Genomic DNA, 22,153 nt, shown 5'->3' with positions numbered 1-22,153 from the left:
GTCTCCCCTTTAGTTTATGCCCTTTAGCTTCAGGCTGGGGCACTGAGTGGGAAACACACAAGTGGGAAAATTGGAAACTAAATTCATTTTTTTTAAAAAAAAATCAGAATTCACACAAATGGTGGCTTGAAGGGTAGATCTGTGAATGATATCTAACACTCCAGCGATGGTGGGAAAAATGACATTTCTGAACTTAACAGAGATGTTTCTTTAACCCTTTCCGAGCTGAGGAGGAGCAGTGCTACCCTTGTGTGACACGGCCCCATGGGAGGCCACAATCTCTCTTCCGCACTCCTGGAAAATAGCTACTTCACCAATGAAAAAAACAGTCAGAATCAGCACTTAAGTGTTCAAGTGCAGCACTGATAAAAGCAAGGATATAAAAATTTTGTGTAAGGGTTTGCTTTATTTAACCAGTTTGGTCTCAAACAACAAACAGTGCCCATTTATGGAGAAGCCACTCTGCAGAGAACCTTAACTGACTCTGAAAAAAATGAGAATATTTCGTCCCTAAAATTACAATCCTTAGAAATAAGCTCCTTGATCTGATGCTAAATTGCATGGGTAAAACATTACTTCATGTTTTTCTTGATACCACTCGTGGAGTGATTATTTTCTCAGAAAAACAGCTATGACCAAAGACAGGCACCCCCTCTGAGGATTGAAAACTGGTGAGGATAAAGAAATGTCAAGTCAGGGCCTGATTTACATAATCAAGTTACTAATCAAGTTAGTGATACACCCCTGGTCCTTTCACCTAATGGGGATTTATGAGGCACGTATTCACACAGAGTCCTGTGTTATTTCTTCAAAATGGTGGATTGGATAAAAAGCTACTTCCTTAACAGATCATCTGAAAATGGACCTAGCAATGCTCTGGAGATGGAAGTTGGAAACCAGCCAGTCCTTCATTTTTCCAGGAATTTGAGGACATCATTCGCCTGAGGAAGTTCTTGTTCCCCTCCCCATGGCAGGGAGTCTTTGGGATGGTGTACAGAAAGAGGGAGGGGTCCAATGTGAGGGGTTCTTTTGCTCCACTCTTTGCACTGGGCCGGCTGAAAGGTAAGATGGAAGGAGACCCTATTAAGTAGTGAACTACTCATCACCTTGCCAACAGAGGTATGACAAAATTCAGATGGCACGGAATGGTCGAAAGTCCTGGGCATGAAGAAAAATATAAATTACTGGCTGGAGAGAGAGGCTGATGTGGGAGGGGCCAGTATAAATTAGGTCTCTGCAGTTTTTCCAGTGGCCAGTCCCACTGGCTGGTGATACAGAAATGGGGAAGCTGTTCTTATTACCATGTACATGGGCAAGATGATCAAGGATCTTTCATTTCAAGCTGCTAGATTTTGACAGTGAGAATTAAAATGCAATTGCACATTAAAGAGAAAATCCAGATTGTAACTCCAAGATCATTGAGCTTGAGAGAGACACACTATTGAGAGGTTTCCAGGACGAGGCTGAGTCACCTTTACCATCCTTTTTCATGGGCCAGCCTCTCTGAATCCTGACTTGTCCATTAAAAAGCGACAGTAATAGCCATTTGGCTCTTCTCCCAGGCTTGTTGAGAAACAAGTTTAATGAATACGTGGAGGTACTTTGGGACAATAAGACATTCAAAAATGCACCATGGCAGTGATAAGCAGGATCGTAAAACGGCTCCCAAGATTTCTGCCCTAATCCTCAGTACGTAGGATGAGATAATTACACCCTTATTATGTTATTGTACATGGCAAAAGAGATTCTTTAGTTAGTTTTGAGTTAATCAAAAGGGAGATAATCGGGTGAACCTAACCTACTTGCACAAGCCCTTTCAAAGCAGAGAGTTTTCTCTGGTGGCAGAAGTAAGGGACTGACTGTATGAGAACATGAAGGGGTCCACATGACAAGGAATGCCGCAGCTTCTAGAGGTGGTCCTGCAAAGAAACAGGGTGTCAGTCCCATGGCCACGAGGGCCTGAATTAGGACAACAACCTGAAAACCCTTGGAAGCTTGTTTTTCCCCACAGTGTTCAGGCAAGCGCTCAATCAGGCTGCCATCTTGCTTTCTGCCTTGCAAGTCCCTAAGCACAGAGACGAGTAGAATTTACCCAAACTTCCGGCAACAGGGCTGGGAATCATTGTTCTAAGCTAGTAAATGTGTGGCAGTTGATGACACAGCACTAGAAAACGAATAGAGCAACATTATTCTTAATGTGAACATTTGCAGAAGGGGCGTACTTTTAAATCGCGGGCAAATCGAGCTTGAAGACATTGGCAGATGAATTTGTGCGTCAGTCTTAATCATTGGGATTCTACAGCAGTTAGTGGGCAGTCTCAAAGATAGGGAGTTAGAGTGACAGTTGCTATTAATGTTGAGGTTGGCAAAGGATCTATTCCCTGACTTTATACTGCTGGTAGGTGGAGAATGATCATGAGAAAGGCTGTCTAATGCAAACCTGTTCAGTAGGGACTTAAACATGCTTCTTCTTGACATCATGCCACAGTCTGTTTTAAATATCAATGTGGCCTCACTTTAGTTTCTTATATATATCAGGTCTTTCCCTTCTACCCTTGATTTAAATGAGTGTTATGAGGAGGTTGGTTTCAGAGCAAGGAACCATCAAAACAGAGCAAACAAACAAAGGAACAATCAAAAAGCCAGAGTCTAGAAGAGTTCCCAGCTCCTCAATTCACTTTCTCACTGCCACCAACGAGCCGAGACAAACTGAGGGTCAAAGAAACAGTTATTGTGATTTTATGCAGGTGGAAGCTTTCAAAGTTCTAGCCACAATTTTAAGGTGAAAAGTCAAGAGCAAATCATTCAAAATGTAAGTGAGTTGACTGGGAAGTTACTGAGTTTCCAGCAGTGACAAAACCACGAAGCTTTTTTCACATCCAAACACACGACATGGTACCTTTTCGATTCTGTTTTCCTGAGATTTCTTAAAGTAGATGGTGGGGATCCCAAGTTCAGAGGCTGCTATCCACTGCAGAGTGGCTCGAAGCTCAGCGTCAGGGCACTCTGGCTCCAGGTCAAAGTTGATCACCAGCAGGCTCCCCTGGGGGCTGGCCGCTCCCACCTGCACTCCAGACGCGCCTTCTGAACACAGACAAAACCTCAGTCTTACGATGTTTTCCACGGGGAGATCACAGGCAAATTGTGTGTCAAAATTATGGGAATGTGGCTTACCCTCTACGTTTTCTGACTGTCCTTTAAGAGTCTCCTTTTCTTCTACTAATTCACTTTGGGAGAAAACAACAGTATATGGTTGGTAATGTTTAGAAAGGGTAAGCTGCAAATGGATGATGAGGCAATGGGTCGTATCGATCTACAAGCTTCTGAAATTCGTTCTAGATCCATTGTTTTCATAGAGTGGAGTAATACTGGGGAAATATCAATGTGGCTCTTATGTAGGATTATTGGGTCTGCAATCAATACCCTGGCCCTAAAAAAAAGGCCAGATTAAATGTCTAGTTTTAGTGGGGATAATTGGTGGGGGAGACCGGAAGAAATGCATCCATCTATTCTCCTCAACTTCCCTTCCACAAACCTTCATCAGTTTGAACAGTCAAGGAAATATCTTGTAGGCTACTAGATCTGATTTGGGGATGTATCTTTCTTCTGTATTTGACTTGTTATTTAAAGGTCCCTATATCATCCATCCTGATACGATGATTTTTTCCCTAAACTATGATGGCAACAAATCTGCATTTTAGTCTGAAATAAGGGATAAAACAACCAATGGGCTGCAGAAATTGAGTTGTACAATGAAATATCTCAATTAAAATTGAAAATTTTCTTTTTCTTTCTAGCAGAAGGATGAAGGAGGCTGGAGGTGATAAAGAACTAGAGATAAAACCAAAGTATTTCATTAAAGTCATGGTCAATGTTTGAGGTGTTTTCATACAGCGAGTGCTTGTTAGGAAGCCTTGATATAATGGTAGGATTCAGTAAGTGCTTCCAAAATGAGAGCATATAGCTCATCAGTTGAAAGGAGGTGGCCATCTTGCAAAGACTGTGGTGTCTTATATTTTTGTACAGTCTAGCAATTAGACTATAGCAGCTCCTAAAAATGTGTGTTTTTATGAGACAGTATTCTCTCTTATATTTTCTATTCCTGCTAAGATTTGCTGGCTGTAAATCCCACTGTATTCCTGATGTTGAGAGAAAGTTTGGGTGTTCTGCCATGCTTACAGAATTACTTCTAGAAGCACGGCCAATTTCCCAAGGGTCTAGATTCTCTTCTACGTCTCTGCAAGTGATCTAAGTGAAATATGATAAGACAGTTTCTGCTATCGTGGAGCGGCCAGACACGGATATGGGTGGTGGTTATTTTGGTTTTCCCTGAGAGCATATAATCTGCGGGGTCCTAGGCTCAAACCCTAGGGAAAGATGGAAAAGGGTAGCTAAACAAATGCTTCCTGAAAGACAAAAAATAAATTTACCCCAAAGTGATTTTTTGTTTGTTTGTTTTTATTTGGGTCCTACCTTAAAAAAACAAAGCAAACCCAAGCTAACGTGTATGTTCATCTCTACTTGCGACTAATGGCTCTATGGAACAAAGGGTGCACGGCGACCGACAATCGCTGAACCATACTCCCACAGGCCAGACACCTGATTACATAGTGAAGCAAAAATGATTTAGCTATAGAGAGCAACTGAGAAAGGAGATCAGGGAGCACTGTTAGTCTTGTAGTTCATTTTTATTTTTCTCAGATTTCAGAAAACTCCAAATAGTAAGCTAAGTCATAATGGTCAAAAATAGATTTCAATTCATTTACTTTTCCAGAATAATCACAAATTCTGGATGCGGTCCTGACCTCGCATTGTCCTCCTTTTCGGCACTGTAATTTACGTTACACATGTGCTTCTCTAAGTGCTATTTTCCCTTGGTCTTTTAGACCTTTTAGAAGGGTCTCAAGGTCGTGGGGAGCAGAGTCACTGCACGGCAATGACCTGTCTCCATTGTAGCACCGCTTGGTATTCGACCCATTTGGTAGTGATTATCCCAGGTTTCTACGAGTAAAGGAAAAGCCATTCACATTACATTCTATTGAACAATAGTCTCTGTTGGTTGGCATGGTATGATCTAAAAGGATTTCTGCTTCTCTGTGTCCAATGAAGTAAAATGACATCTCTTTCTGATTGTACGGATAAGCTTTTTGTGAAATGATTGTATCAGAGGGGGCAGATTTGAAATCCAGAAGACAGTGGTAGGGTAGGGTAGGACCCGTGGTGGTCCTACCAGTGGTGGTAGGGTAGGACTATTCTAGGCCCTAGTTCTTGCTCCAGTGACATGGAACCACAGCAGCGTGGACATGATGATTCAGTGGTTGGGCACGATCTCAATGACCAAAATGGATTGCCAGATGGAGTTAGGGTAGCGGTCTCACAATCACTGCATCTCGGTGGCTACTTACTTAATCATGGGAGAAGATGGCATGCTTTCCTGATAAATGTCCAGGTCCACAGTGCCAAGACTGCTAGTGGCACTACTGTTGCCATTGCTGACAAAGCAAAAGTTTACATATTAATGCCTGTCTCCACCACCTGGCCACACCGCCGACACTGACGTTCCGCCATTTTTTTCTAAGAGGTCCTTCTTTGGTCCCCGGGAGAATATTGTTGGGGGACCCCTACATTAAGATTTTTTTCTGGACAGATTAGGGGGAAACGGCACAAAAGACATTTTTGGCCCAAGCCAATCATCATCATCGTCATCGTCATCGTCATCTTCGAATTTCTGTAGTGGTGTCATGCCTGATGGGCTACACCTAGTGGGTGACAATCTGCATGACTTTTATTTTCCTCATTCTAGGTGTAGTGAGGATGTTTATCTGGCAGCAAGAGACTCCTCGGTGTTCCCATGGAGACCAAGATACTTCTGAGAATGCTGGCTGGGGAAGCTACCAGAATGTTCATCTGCCTGCTTGTTGACTTCTGACAGAAACCAGGGGACACGCGTTCTCCCTTTGCCTGTCACGGGATTTTTCTGAGGGGCGTTCCACAGAATATGCGCCTGGATCATTGTTTAACTATCGCACTGCAGAACTTACAAATATGAAATTGGGCAATGCCAAAGTTTAATCAGCTCCCTTGTTGTAAAATCGTTGGGAAGCAATACCTGATACCTTATGTATGGAGGAGTAGGAGGGCTGATGTATCATTTTCATGGGTTACACAATCAACATATGGTCTAGTTACTAGCTTGGAATTTATTTGCTGAAACACAGTTGACTTGAGCCAATTTTTTTTAGGCTGTATCTGTACTTGCAAAATGGAATGCATCCAATTTTAGCAAGCTCACCGAGTTTCCTCATACTCCCACTATTTCCCAGTGACATCTCTTCCAAGTCAGCTTTTCAAAGGGTGAGTGCTGGTGTGTCATATAATGGGGCAGTCTTCCCTCGGGAGGACCGTGACTAACACACTAGACTCCTCCAGTTTCAAATTCCGGCTTTGGGTTTCGTGTGGGGCATCAGATATATTCACTGACGGAAATCTGATGACTCAAACACGTCGCTCAAGGTAATTAACCCGTAAACTTCTGCTAAGACCAGACGTTGAAATTCTCTTTCTATCTCTATATTGTAATATTTCCCACCAGTTTGGGGGGATTTTAGACGAAGTGTGTGACAATGTTAAGATTTCCTGGGTCTAAGCAGACCGAACTTCCAGAAATAAGGCTGCCAAGGAGCCATTACACCCAGATGCATCTGAGTCCCATTTGCCCGTTGGCCTTTCTGGAAAGTCTGTGGAACTGGGCCAGTATCAAATAAGACTTAGGGCAGAAATGTGGAGATTCTTTCCGTTTCTACCTCACGGAGGGATAGTGTTCGGTTTATGTCTCTTGATGGGCTTGGGTCTTTCCAAATCTGATCTTTCATTAACTCCTCTCTTGCTTTCCCAGAACAACAATACAGAGGTCAGGGGAGAGAAAGGCAGAGAAACAATTAGGCCAAACAACACAACACAATGTGGACACACTTGCCTCAGGTAAACCCAGTCTGGGTTGCATCTGAAATACAAATGAACCAGAGAGAAAGTATCAAACACACCAGGTGTAACAGCAGCCCTTATTTAAAAATTCTCAGTCGTTATCATTGACTGCACTAGCTGGCACTTGGCAGAGAAAGAAACACAGCTGACTCTTAACCTTGGCCAAGGTAATTAAAGGCACAACTGGATATTAAGAAACCTCTTGGCCCAAAACATGACAGGCAGGCACCTTGATCTAGCGGGGAGCTTTCTCTCTTGCCCTGTTAGGGACCCTTTGCAGAGAACCATTTAGGAAGCATTTCTAGTATCTGTGTTGAGACCTGTTTCCCTGGGAAGTCAAGTCAAGAGCAGGTACCTCATGGATCGCTCGCTGAGCTGAAGAAAGCTACTGGTATCATGTGGATTGTCCTCTTCGTTGGTGAGCTGGGACCAGCTGTCCGTGCTCTCCCCACCGCTGCTGGGAAGGTTGGGAAACTCATCGGGGGCTCTGCCTTCTGCGGACACCTCCGCCTCTGCTGCATCAAGGCCGGCACTGTAGATGGCAAGGCATCATTACCAAGGGCGGAGGCACAAGACAGAGCTGTTCACGAAGACCTTGCTGACTGCTCAGCGGGCGCGAGTCTCTGCCACAGTGAGGAAGATACCGTTGCAGACAAGCGCAGTCTTTCTTTTAGGCTGACCCTTCTCCTGGCACTCTCCGTCCCATTTTGCCTTTTCGAGATTACTCCTTCAGTTGTCCCATCTCTTTATTTCATCTCCTTCTACTGACTCCCTCCAATCATTTCAAAAGCATGTCGAACCCCCCCGGGCTACCTACAGAAGAATAAAGGAGGGACGCTAGCATCTAAAATGAAGATACCCAGAGCATCATCTCCCGGAGATTATGATCCAATGGTTCTGCCAGGAGAGCAGGAAACCTGCATTTTAAACAACCACTGCAGGTGATTTTTTTTTTTTGATTTTTTTTTCTAACGTTTATTTATTTTTGCGACAGAGAGAGACAGAGCATGAACGGGGGAGGGTCAGAGAGAGAGGGAGACACAGAATCGGAAGCAGGCTCCAGGCTCTGGGCCATCATCAGTCCAGAGCCCGACGCGGGGCTCGAACTCACGGACTGTGAGATCGTGACCTGAGCTGAAGTCGGAGGCTTAACCGACTGAGCCACCCAGGCGCCCCGCAGGTGATTTTAATGCAAGTGGCAAGTGGAGCATGCTGGGAGAAAGACACCCACCCGGTTCTGGAGGTTTACCAAGTCGGTTTGTCTCTAAATGCCTCTGAACACATTTTGCATTTGTAGCTTACCTTTCTTTCCCCTCTTTTTTTAAAGCTTTTATTATTTTTTTTTAATATGAAATTTATTGTCAGATGAGGAGGGCACCTGTTGGGATGAGCACTGGGTGTTGCGGCTTCCCTTTCTGTACCATCCTCTCCCTTTGAAACCTCTGATGTGTATCAGTATTGCCTTTCTGGGTGCTTTTTTAGGTCAGGTAGCTCTCTAAAGCCTTAACCCTTGATCTGACAGGCTTTTCTCCTTACAGCCTTTCCTTCCCGGCCTCCCATGACTTTCTGCCTCTCTGGTCACACCTTGCCCGGAGCCTGGTTCCCTGGGTTTCCTTTCAGTGCCACCATCACAGCCATGATGGATTCACTGCCCTCCTTTCCAGTCTGTCCTGAACAATTTCCTCTACTCTCTCTCCTGCCTCTGAAAATAGCTTCTGAACTTGAACTCCGGCCAGGGCCCCTCTTCCTGCTTCTGGGGGCTCTTTTTTTTCAGCCGGTCTCCTGGAAACATCCAATCTGTCTCATTAATATTTTGAAATCAACATATCTAAAACAAATGCTAATTGCCCTCCTATCCCCTTCCCATGTGCTTCTATTTCCATTGATCTTGCCTTCTCTATGCTCATGAAATTATCTTAGTTTAGGTCGTTCTGAATTGTTAGAATTTAGATTTGGAAGGAACCTCATAGATTCGCTGTAGATTGGGATGCAGAAGCCCAGTGAGGTTAAATGACTTGTCCAAGGTTGCAAAAAGAGTGGGTGCCAGACATTAGACCTCACGTTTTGAGACTCGTGGGCTTTGTTCCGTTCCTCCTCGTCCGGACTGTATCGTACTAGCTTCCTAACAATTGAGCCCCAACCATTTCTCTCCACTTTCAACCATACGATCCAGCAATTCCCCTTTTAAGAATTTATCCCCCCAAACCGAAAACACTAATTTGAAAAGACCAATGCGCCCCTATGTTTATCGTAGCACTACTTACAATAGCCGAGATATGAAAACAACATAAATGTCCAGCAAGAGACGAATAAAGAATATGTAGTAAATATATACAATGGAATATTACTTGGTCATAAAAAGAACAAAATCTTGCCATTTGTGATAACATGGATGGAACTAGATGGTATTATGTTGAGTGAAATAAGTCAGAGAAAGACAAATATTATATGACTTTACTTTTATGTGGAATCTAAAAACAAAACAATGCTGGAGAATCATGTAGTGAGGCTTGCAACACAGGAGGGAAACCTCGAAATTATGAAGCTTGGAGTTCATACAGGAACTGCTGTTGACACATTTGCCCCTCCTCTTCACCAGGGAGAGAGAGGAAGTGAAACAGAAAGAGCGAGAGGGAGAGAGGGAGGGAGAAAGAGAAGGGGAGAGAGAGAGAGACAAAGACAGAGAGAGGGAGAGAGAGAGATCACTTATAAACAAATCCAAACGTTCTCTGCAGAGGACGAAACGGTCTCTACTTCACCACCCTGGACTGTAAACAAATAGCTCCAGAAATATAAATCTCTGGATCTCTCTAGAAGTCTCTGTCTTTAGGGTTACCATCCAATCGTTCTTTGATTGCCAGTGCTCTTTGCTCAGAAAGCCAAATGTACAGAATTGTGAACATGCTCCCGGAACCCTTCTCCTGACACTACGTAGAGTCGTCAAAACCTAATAGCACAGGAGACAAGGACACCAACAGACTGCAGGCAAAAAGCAAGAGTGTATCTCTCAGGTGATAAGGAGGAATACAGCTGGTGTCATGGATACGGAATGCTTTTCTAGGCCATTGCACGCTGACTGTAGACAATACTGGCTGTTGCCAGCACACTGGGAATTACCACGGGGCGGACAATTACCTTGCCAAGGTTGTACCCTCCCTCAGCGAACATCCAAACAACCAGCTGATACAATGACACAAAAGGCCTCTCGTTGTCTCCCCTGGCACCAGAGAGACGGATCCTTCCACCTGCGGCATTTCCCGCAGGACGTGCTGAAGCGTCCGTTGCAAACACATTTGGGGGCATCTTCTCTCTGTACAATCTTACCTTTCCTACCTCCCCTAGGTGTATGCACACCTATCTCTGGAGGGCACTCCCTAACAGATCATCTGCCCGAAACTCCCCCTCTTAAGGTCTGTTCCCAGGAGATGCAACCCAAGACACTTCGTCCCTTTCATTCAAAACAGTATCCTGGGCCGCAGAAAAGCCTAGGTAGTTCTCTTCAATCTCAGGATTCGTACCATTATCCTTTCTCCAAAAATGGATGCATTTGAATTTCTTAAAAAAGAGTTCTGGTATAGAGAGTAGGATTTCAAAATATAAATTCTGGGGTTTAATTAAAAATCTCCTTAGCTGATGTGTGAACTTGTGACCTAGAAAATGTCACAAAAGTGCTGGATCCTTGCCTCTAAGATTCCTCCCCACAGCCTTCTGGATAGGTACAGCCTTAAGGTGTGGCTCTTTCTCGCATGCTGTGCTACTCACGGTTGCTGCAAAAAGGTTTTCCTTTCTAACATGTCGAGATTTTTCCAAACTGAACAGGGAGAAAGTGAGACAGTGGCTGCACCCAAAAGACATTTGATGAATTTAATTAAATTCAAATGAAAGAAACGTCTATTGAAGCTAACTATTCCCCAAAAAGGGGGGTAAATAAGCCAAGTACTGAGCACAAAGCAGACGCTTCTAAAACCATCTGTTTGCTCATTTAACATGAAACTTCCGAAACTAACTGTTTACTAAGTTAGGACCTTGCATTATTAGAAGAATTCATTCCAGGATATTTCTTACTAAAGCAGAAGCTAAATCTCAGTGATTGACATTGAACATTCCAGGTTAAAAATGAGTCCGTCAGCATATTTTATTTTATCTAATTTCATGCTCTATTTACAGTAAATCTTATATTCTGTGTCACATAACTGGGAAGTCGAAATGGGTAATGATTATCTAAAACACCGGTTTTCATTTTCTTTTGAGAGGAATATACAGCTTGGCTCATTTATTTGTGAATAATGCACAGATGTGTTATGCAGATGTATGTATATGGCCTTTCCCCCACTACTGATTTTATATTCACACATAGAGCTTTAGAGGACCGGTTGTAATATGCTATCAAATTCAACTGTAGAATTTCTGAGTTAGCAAGAACCTCAGAAATCATCGAGCTGAATGTTCCTCCAGCTTAATTTACTAGTGAACTGGGGCGCCTGGGTTGCTCAGTCGGTTAAGCGTCCGACTTCGGCTCAGGTCATGATCTCACCGCTTGTGAGTTCGAGCCCCGCGTCGGGCTCTGTGCTAACTGCTCAGAGCCTGGAGCCTGTTTCAGATTCTGTGTCTCCCTCTCTCTCTGACCCTCCCCCGTTCATGCTCTGTCTCTCTCTGTCTCAAAAATAAATAAACGTTAAAAAAAATTTTTTTTTAAAAAATAATAAAAAAAATTTACTAGTGAACTACTGTCATACCTGATTGTACCATCGTGCACGAATTTTGCCACGCCTGCATTCCCCCCTGTATTATATTAATAATAAAAATTGTAAGCAACCAGTTTATGTAGTCTAAAATGTTTATTTTAAACCTAAATGTTTATTTTAAAAAGAAATTTTGAGTCATCACTGTAAATAGAAAATAGAAATCACTTGCCATAGGTAGAAGGTAACAATAAGCATGGAACTACATTTACAAGCTCTCTTTCCAATGGGTCATGTCATTGTTTAGTTATAAAAAGTTCATTGAAGGGGGAAATCATGACAATTAAGCATCTACATTTTAAATATTTCATTTTAACTTTAAAGCATAAAAATGTCCTTAGTCACCAGTCTTTAAACCAATGGATAATTTAGAAGTGTGTTGATAATTTCCAAATATTTGGGGGGGATTTCCTAGATTTATTTTTTTGTTATTGATTTTATTTAATTTCACTGTGATCACAGAACATACCCTGTAATATTCAAAACAGTATACTGACTGCAGAAAAGTCTATGTAGTTCTTCCATTTTAAAACAATTTATTAAGACTTAAAAAATTTTTTTTAACGTTTATTTATTTTTGAGAGACAGAGAGAGACAAAGCACGAGCGGCGGAAGGGCAGAGAGAGAGGGAGACAGAGAATCTGAAGCAGGTTCCAGGCTCTGAGCTGTCAGCACAGTCCCTGATATGAGGCTTGAACTCATGAACTATGAGATCATGACCTGAGCCGAAGTCGGACACCTAACCGACAGAGCCACTCAGGGGTCCCTAGGAGTTATTTTATGGCTTCGTGGTCCACTCAGGTTAATGTTTCAAGTACACTTGGAAAAAAAAAAGTGTATTCTCAGAACAGATGAACATAAGGGAAGGGAAGCAAAAATAATATAAAAACAGGGAGGGGGACAAAACAGAAGAGACTCTTAAATATGGAGAACAAACAGAAGGTTCCTGGAGGAGTTGTGGGAGGGGGGATGGGCTAAATGGGTAAGGGGCATTAAGGAATCTACTCCTGAAATCATTGTTGCACTACATGCTAACTCATTTGGATGTAAATTAAAAAACAAAAAGTGTATTCTGCTGTTGTTGGAGTGTTTAATAAGTGTTAATTAGGTCAACTTGATAGAGAAGGTTGTTCAAATCTTGAATATCGTTATCGATTGTATGTCTACTATTGTATCAGTTCCTGAGAGAAGGATGTAAGATTTCCAATCCTGATTGTAGATTTGTCTATTTCACCCTCCAGCTCTATCAGATTTTGTTTCACGTAGTTTGCATTTTTGTTATTTAGGTGATTACATATTTATAATTACCCTCTTCTTGATGGATTGGGCTATCATTATAAAATATCCTTCTTTATCCCTGATAAAATTTCTTGTCCTGAAGTCTACCCAGTGTGCTATTAATATGCCTACTTCATATTTCTTATATTTCTTTTCCCATTCTTTTACTTATTACCTATTTATGTCTTTATGTTTGAAATGCATTTCTTACAGACAGTTATAGTAGGGTTTCCCTGTTATATTCAGTCTGAGGAAATGTCTTTTTAATGGAAGTATTTAGACCATTGAGAATTAATGCAATTATCAATATGACTGGGTTTATTTTATTTTTTTAACGTTTATTCATTTTTGAGAGACAGAGAGAAATAGAGTGTGAGTGGGGGGAGAGACAGAGAGAGAGAGGGAGACAGAGAATCTGAAGCAGGCTCCAGGCTCTGAGCTGTCAGCACAGAGCCTGACGCGGGGCTCGAACTCACAAACTGCGAGATCATGACCTGAGCCGAAGTCGGACCCTCAACCGACTGAGCCACCCAGGTGCCCCTGACTAGGTTTAAATATATCATCTTGATCATTGTTTTCTATTACTCTCATCTGTACTTTGTTTCTGTTCTCCTCTTCTCCTGCATTTCTCTGGGATTAACTGAACACTTTTTAGCATTCCATTTTATCTCCACTATTAGTTTATTAACATAGCTCTTTGTTTTATGTTTTTGGTAGTTATTCCAAGGTTTACAGTATCCATCCAATTTATCACAGTCTAACTTCAGATTACATTACACAAAGTCACACAGAACGGAAGATTCTTAGGAAAGTATATTTCCATTTCCCCCTCCCACCCTTTGTGTCATAACCGACATATATTTTAGTTCTACGTGTCATAAAATATTTTTTTCATGGTAAGTAATTATATTTTAAAGAAACTTTAAAGTAGAAAAGGTGTTTTATATTTACCTACCTACTTCATATTTGTGTAGTCCAAGTTTCCATCGGTATCGTTTTTCTTAAGCCTAATGACTTCCATTAGCATTTCCTTTTGTATAGATCTCCTAGCACATGTTCTCTAAGATTTTGCTTGCATAAAAAGTTACTCTTTAGCCCTTATTCTAAAAAAAAAGGCTTTATTTTTTCAGAGAAGCTTTGGGTTCACAGTAAAACTAAGTGGAGAGAACAGAGAGTTCCCATGCGCCCAGCCCCTGCACACCACAGCCTTCTCCACTATCAACGTCTTGCACCAGAATGATACATTTGTTACGATCAATGACCCTCTATTGACGCATCATTATCACCCCAAATCCATAGCTTACGTGGGTTCACTTCCGTGTTGTACACTTTATGGGTTTGGACAAATGTATAATGACATGTATCCACTGTTATAGTATCACACAGAATGGTTTTATTGTTCTAAAAACCCTCTGGATTCCATCTTGTCATCCCTTCTTCCCTCCTAACATCTGGCAACCACTGAGCTTTTTAACTGCCTTTTCCCAGAATGTCGGAGGGTTGGAATCATACAGTACGTGTAGCCTTTTAGACTGGCTTCTTTCACTTAATATGCATTTAAGTTTCCTCCATGTTTTCTCATGGCTTCACAGCTCATTTATTTTTTGTGCTGAATAAACCTTCCATTGTCTGGATGTACCAGAACTTATTGATCCATTAACCTGCTAAAGGAAATCTTGGTTGTTTCCAAGTTTTGTCAATTATAAGTAAAGCTGCTGTAAAATCTTATGTGCGGGTGTTTGTGTAGACATAAATTTTCAACTCCTTTTGGTGAATACCAAGGGGCATGACTGTGGGATCATATGGTAAGTGTATGCTCATTTTTGTAAGAAGCTCCCAAAGTGTCTTTGAAAGTCGTTGTGCCATTTTTGCATTCCTACCAGAAATAAATACGAAGTCTTGTTGTTCTACATCTTTCTCAGCATTTTGTGTTGCTTGAGACACAAACAACACATTGGTTGTTTTCATTTGACATTTGCCTAATAACATATGATATTAAGTATCTTTTCATATGCTTATTTGCCTTCTGTATGTCTTCTTTGATAAGGCGTCTGTTGAAGTCTTTTGGCCACTTTCAAAATCGAGTCGTTTGCTTTCTTATTATTGAGTTTTATATATTTTGGATAACAGTCCTTTATCAAGTATGTCTTTGGGAATATTTTATCGCAGTGTTCAGCTTGTCTTCTGGTCCTCTTGACAAGCACCTTTCACACAGCCAAAGTTTTTAATTTTAATGAAGTCCAGTTTATCACTTAGTTTTTTCATGAATCACGTCTTTGATATTCTATCTAAAAAGTCGTTGCCCAACCCGAAGCCACCTAAATGTTCTCCTATGTCATCGTCTCGGAGTTTCATAGTTTTATTAAGTTTTACATTTAGATCCATGGTCCATTTTGGGTTAATTTTTGTGAAGGGTGTAAGTTTTGTTTCTAGACTCTTTTTTGGCAGGTGAGTATTGAGTTGAAAAGACTCTACTTTTCACACTGTTTTGCCTTTGATCCTTTACCAAAAATCAGTTAACTATATTTGTGTGTATCTATTTCTGGCATTTCTATTCTGTTCCATTGATCCATTTGTTTATTCTCTTGCCAATGTTTCACTGTGTTGATAACCGCAGCTTCATAGTAAGTCTTGAAGCCAGGTGATGGCAGCCTGACTTTGTTCTTCTTCTTAAATATTGTCTTGACTGTTCTGGGTATTTTGCCTGTCTGTATGTACTTTGGAATCATTTTCTTGATATCCACAAAATGATGAGCTGGGATTCTGAATGGGGTTACATTAAATTTATAAATCAAGTTAGGAAGAACTGATATCTTGACAATATTGAGTCTTCTTATCCATGGATAGCCTTTATTTTTTGTGAGGTGAAGAACACTAAGGTGGCAGTTTTTTTTTTCCTTCTGCACAGGAAAGATGTCATTCTTCATCTTTTAGATTTCCTTTTTTTCTGATGAGAAACCTGCAATTTTTGTGTTCCTCAGTATGTAAGTTGTTTTTCCCTCTGAACTACTTTTAGGACTATTTTTTTGTCATTGGTTTCTAATAATTTGGTCATGATGTGCTTGATGTGGGTTTTTGTTTATCCTGCTTAAGATTCATTGTACTACTTGATTTGTGAATTTATAATTTTCACCCAATTATAGATTCACGTGTACCTTTAAATATTAGAACATGTTTGTAATAGCTATTTAAAGTCCTTGTCTGTTAATCCCATTACCTCTGTAGTTCCTGGATATATTTATGTTGACTGATTATCCTATGGGTTATGGGTGACATTTTTCTGCTTCTTTGTATGTGAAACATTTTTTTAAAATTGGATCTTATGCTGTAAATTTATGCTGTCGAGTGCTGGATTTTGTTGTATTTCTCTAAAGAGCATTAGACCCATTCTAGGTTAAATTAGTTTTAGTTCAGTTTGACCTTTTCAATGTTGAGTTACAAGTTTTATTAGAACAAGTTTAGATTAGCTTTTATTTTTTAGGGGTAAGTTAGCCTTAATTCTATAGTGTGATACTTTTGGGGGTCTCTGCTAAATGCTGCATGTGTTTAACATGGGTTCTCTACTCCGCTGGTTGGAAATAAACTTCTCCAAGTCCCATGTGAACTTGTGGGATTCTTCAGCTCACAGGTCTTTGGCTTCATGGGGTTTCACATACACATGCAGGGTTTAGCATTCACCAACAGGCTCAAGGGGATCCCTCTACAGACTTCTGGAATTCTTTCTCTGTGTGGCATCCTCTAATCTCTGACTCCTTAACTGAGAGTGCCTTCTGAGCTCTGTTCAGGCTGTCCTCTTTGCACTATTGCCTAAAAAGGGAATCTAGGCAGAAATTTGGGGCAATTACTGGGGTCACGATGTTTCCTTCCCTACTTTCAAAGTGCTGTTGATTGTACAATGTCTAGCAACAGTTGCTTCATATATTTTGCCCATTTTTCTAGTTGTTTACAGAAGCAGGGTAAATTTAGCTTTAGTTACTCCATTGTGGGTGGAAACGAAAGTTGTTTTACACTTACTTTTACTGTAGTTCTCTCTGCAAGTATGCCATTGAAGTCTTTATTCCAATGACCTTATTTTTTAAGTAATTATTTTTCATAACAAAGGCTATAATTTCAGTAATTATATTTGTCTTCCTTTAGTATTTGACTAATTTTCAAGTCTACTTCAACTATTTTAATTGTAGTTTATGCTTTCTCTTGGTTTATATACCTCTTTAAATATTTAAGGTATATTTATTTTATAGTCTGTATCTAATAATTCTAATATCTGAAATCCTTATTAGAGTTAATGCTACTATTTGATGTTTGTACTAGGTCTTGTTTACGGCGCTTTGATTCCTTGTGTATCTTGTAATCTGAGTTTTTGAATGCTTATTTAATGGGGCTTTATCTATTGAAGTCCTTTGAGACTTGGCCTAAAATACCCAGGGATTTATTGTTTCTTCCACCAAGGTCTCATCATGTTATTAACCTGAGATTGCTTTAAGGTAATTTATCAACTTAGGGTTTTCTTTTTTCTTTCTTTCTTTCTTTTTAGAAGTTTGTTATATCATATTTATTTATTTAAATTTTATTTTTTATTTTTTTAAATTTACATCCAAATTAGTTAGCATATAGTGCAACAATGATTTCAGGAATAGATTCCTTAGTGCCCCTTACCCATTTATCCCATCCCCCCTCCACAACCCCTCCCATAACCCTCAGTTTGTTCTCCATATTTATGAGTCTCTTCTGTTTTGTCCCCTTCCCTGTTTTTATATTATTTTTGTTTCCTTTCCCTTATGTTTGGGAGGATGCGGAGAAAGAGGATCTCTTTTGCATTGTTGGTGGGAATGCAAGCTGGTGCAGCCACTCTGGAAGACAGTATGGAGGTTCCTCAAAAAACTAAAAATAGAACTACCCTACGACCCAGCAATTGCACTACTAGGCATTTATCCGAGGGATACAGGTGTGGTGTTTCGAAGGGACACCCACACCCCCATGTTTATAGCAGCACTATCACCAATAGCAAAGTATGGAAAGAGCCCAAATGTCCATCGATGGATGAATGGAGAAAGAAGATGTGATATATATATATATATATATATATATATATATATATATATATATATCACACACACACACACACACACACACACACACACACAATGGAGTATTACTCTGCAATCAAAAAGAATGAAATCTTGCCATTTGCAACTTAGGGTTTTCTGAACCAGAGATAGTGTAAATTAGAACCTCAAATATGCATTAGGGAATCTGTGGTTATATATTCTTAGGGGATTTTTCCCCTTTCTACCTAGAGCCCTAACCCTAAAAGATACATCTTCTTAACTCATTTTCTGGTGAGTGAACTTTTTTCCTAAGTTTGTACTTTCTTTTCTGAGGACATAACCCTTCTGGATATGAAGGTTGGTGTCATTTCTAAGTCTTCATCATTCATGGACCCACAGTATTATTTCCTGGTTTTCTCTGGCTTTTAGGAAATGAACTGGTAGATTAGGGAGACTAGTAAGAGCAAGCACAGACCTAACTTTAGTCTATGACTTTTGTTTCCAAATCCTTTCATTTTCTGCCTCTGAGATTGTCATCATTATTGGTAACACTGTTAAGGTCAGCCCTGTATTCAAAAGGATATTTATCATATTTAATCTAGGACTTTAAGGTGGTCTGTGGGAGGATTTTTTTTAGACTAGCTAGAACACCAGTGCTGCTTGAAATGCAAATGCACATCTTCCCCTTCAATTCTTCGCATGGTTGGCTCCGTCTTCCCTTAGGTCTCATCCAAATGCCCACATTCTATCTTAAGTAACCACTTCACCCAACCAGATGCTCTCTGTCACATTACTCTCTTTATTTTTCTCTCATAACACGCCGTAATGATCTTTTGCCAAAGGGTTCTTTCCATGCATGTTTTCTGTCTCTCCCACTGGTGTGTAGGACCCATGATAGCAGGTACTAAATCTCTACTTTCTACTGTGTGTTTCGCTCCAAGGGCAGCGTGTGCCACAGAATGTGCATGTACATGCTTGGTTGATGAATAACTGTTTTCTTGAAGCCAATGTAAATAAAAACACAACACAAAACATATTCCTGAAAACATCAGATTATGCCAACGAAGGCAACATGTGAAGGCTCGGGATTCTTAGCTTGGTGTTTCTGCCTTGTGATCCCAAATTATCGAAAAGTTAGATCATTGCTCTTCTATAACCTCAGAGGAGGCAGCTGAATTAAGAAGACATCGCTGCTCACCAGTACGATACCATTTTCCCAGAAATCAAGAATCGGGCTGTCCCAAATTATTTACTTTCTTTATGACTGAAGGACTATTCAGGTATCTGGACAAATGTGACAGCTTCAAACCCAACAAGTATTTTCATTTGGACATGGCTTCCATAATGAATTCCGAAACTGTTACTCTGTTTTTCAAATAAAAAAGTAAGAAAGTGAATTTCATTTCAGTATGTTGAGCCTTTGTAACATTTTTAGCAGAGTTATGAAAATGTCCTTCAGAAAGTAGCCTAAAAACATTTTTAGGACATGACACCTCGCCATGACCAGACAGAATCAAGTGTTGTGTCACGTCCTTCGCTCTGTGTGTAGGTAGGAACTCTTTCACAGGGAGTTCAGTTCTCTATTTTGACATATCAAATCCCCTAATAACAACCCTGAGCTTAGAAAATGTGATCCAAATAGAACGAATTTCCCCCCTTGTAAATCATAGTAATTCCGTTTTAACAAAAGTTCACACTGTTCACAACAGGTTTCTCGTGGGAAAAAAAAAAATCTCTTGAAATAAAGGCAATCATACACCCTAACCCTGAACAACAACAACCATAAAGGGAACGTTTATTGAGTACTTCTAATGGGTTAGGCACTGAGTTAAGAGCTTTATTCCTATAGCTTACTCACCTAAACTGCCGTAGAGAGATTAGGGAACTTGCTCAAAGTGACACTGTTACCAGGTTAGTCAGTAGAGTTCATGTTCTATAACAATTCTTCATATTGCTTCACAAAGAAAAATATATTCGACGTCCTTATGTTTTGGAAGCAGATTCAGCTCTTGAATTTCTAAGGATGATGGCTCTACATTTTCATTTCTTTTGTTCTTGGAAAACCAAATCAGAAATCCATACCATGAGTTGAGAGAATATGTGCTTGAGTCATTATATGGAATCCAAACCTAAATCAGTTGGAGGCCTTATTGATACATACTTCCCAAACAGTTTGAAAGTCCCCAGGTTGTACCTCTTTTAAGCTTAAGGTTCGTGACCTTTCACTCAACAATGTATAATGAATGTTACTTAACTTCATTGACAATCACTATTTGGTTTGAGCCTGAAACCATGCATCTTGTTGAACTACTAGTTCACAAATATTTCCTCACTAGGTAACTTTCTTCAGCTAAAAATCACAGCTGGTTTATGACGATGGCGAAGAAGATTCAAAGTCAGACACGTCGAAGCTAAAATAAGACTTTTCCATGTTCGTATATCTCACCTTAAGGGAATTCTAAAGAATTACACATTGGCCCTTTTGTTTCTTCAACTCTTTGATCTAAAGTGAGGTAGGGTACTCCTACAAGACTTGGTAAGTATTGTCTAGAGCTGGAGAATTACTGATATATATGAACTTGTTTTGGTCCACTTGGTCTGTATTTCATTTCGCTTAACTTACACTCTTTTGCTTGTGGGTTTTCATGCTTTCCTTCTCTTGAATTCTCCTAGGATTTTATTCAATAGGAAAGTTAAGTTCTCAGCACTAAGAGGCTAAGAAGGAAATAGGTGCACCTTGACCACCATCACCTACACCTTGTAATGATGCCATAATCATAGGGGGTCCCAGCACCTGAAGACGGATCCCTTCTGCTTCCCTGGTGGGGGGAAAAATATTAGGGATTTTCCAGAGCAGCTGAAATTTGATGAAAGCTGTGTTCAACTTGTTTATTGCACCTAAACATTTTAAAATACCGGGCTCTTTGTACAACAGGCATAGGTCTCTGAAAAGACGTAGGCTATTTCTCTAACTTACGTTTCCCAAGGCTACTCAGCTTAATTTGTTTTTTTTTCTGTCTTATTTAACTTTAGAGACAAAAAACATTTTAAAATGGAGCAACAGTATTAAATACATAAGTCATGGAGATGAAAACTACAGCATAGGGATTATTGTCAATAATAGTGTAATTGTGACGTATGGTGACAGAGGGTGACCACACTTGTGGCGAACACTGAGTAATGTGTAGCTGAACTGTGTTGCACACCTGAAATTAATATAATATTGTAGGTCAACTTCAATAATAATTTGTTTAAATGATATAATGGTCCCATATTCAAGAATAGTTATGATTTTTCTACAAACCTGGGAATTGTAAGAGGATTGACTCTTCCTTAAGCACTTGGAAAGAAATAATTCTTTTGTCTCAAATTCAAAATGCATTGCCACTTACATTACAATCTTCTAGAAAAGAACTACTGAAATAACAAAACTCCAATGTTGCCTTGCACTTAAACTGCCATGATTATACCATGCATCTAAAGGTCCAGTATTTGTGGGACAAGGTGTCCTTGCAAAGATCTTTAGAACAAAACAAAATAGAGAAACTTGAAAGGAGAGACGGTAGAGAAAAATGATACCAAAATGTTTAATGTCAGATTCTAATATTAAAACGTATTTAAATTTAACTTTTTTCAAGTGGATAAGTTGACATAACTTTCTTTTTTGTTTGAAAATTTTTATGACTGAATTTTAAAAGGTAACAGTATGGGAGATTAATTTTAATGCGGAAAACGAAACATTCATTCTCCTATTATATAGATGGATTCAATTTGTTTTTGAAGTTTTAAAAAAATTATTTCCAGGGTTGCCTGCGTGGCTCAGTCGGTTAAGCGTCCGACTTCGGCTCAGGTCACGATCGCACAGCTGGTCAGTTTAAGCCCCGTGTCAGGCTCTGTGCTGACAGCTCAGAGCCTGGAGCCTGCTTCCAATTCTGTGTCTCCCTCTCTCTGCTCCTCACCCACTCAGAGTCTCTCTCTCTCTCTCTTTCTCTCTCAAAACTAAACAAACATTAAAAAATTTTTTTTAATTACTTCCAAATTTCTATTATAAGTGCATATTAAGCCAGAGAGGTCACTTAATTGTCTCAGAATTCAGTTCCT

The 22,153-nt window shown here is 40.2% G+C and overlaps 1 protein-coding gene across 3 annotated transcripts in view; it reads right to left on the bottom strand.

The window, feature by feature from the left end:
* Positions 1-22,153, bottom strand: part of SPHKAP (SPHK1 interactor, AKAP domain containing) — a 161,323-nt gene that overhangs the window by 5,759 nt on the left and 133,411 nt on the right. Inside the window, exons 8-11 of one of the 3 annotated variants that reach the window (XM_019445685.2) lie at positions 7,340-7,516; positions 5,406-5,492; positions 3,175-3,227; positions 2,900-3,084 (exon numbers count right to left, since the gene is read on the bottom strand). In XM_019445685.2, coding sequence (XP_019301230.2) covers positions 2,900-3,084; positions 3,175-3,227; positions 5,406-5,492; positions 7,340-7,516 — 502 coding nt within the window. Of the gene's footprint in view, positions 1-2,899; positions 3,085-3,174; positions 3,228-5,405; positions 5,493-5,518; positions 7,004-7,339; positions 7,517-22,153 lie in introns of those variants that run through there. The other 2 variants (XM_019445686.2, XM_019445688.2) reach the window with 2 other exon arrangements.

Source organism: Panthera pardus, unplaced genomic scaffold (genome assembly GCF_024362965.1).
Source record: "Panthera pardus isolate Hobbes unplaced genomic scaffold, ASM2436296v1 HiC_scaffold_10, whole genome shotgun sequence".
Lineage (NCBI taxonomy): Eukaryota > Metazoa > Chordata > Mammalia > Carnivora > Felidae > Panthera > Panthera pardus.
The sequence above is the reverse complement of the archived record's forward strand: the minus strand, read 5'-3'. Positions and strand labels throughout refer to the sequence as shown.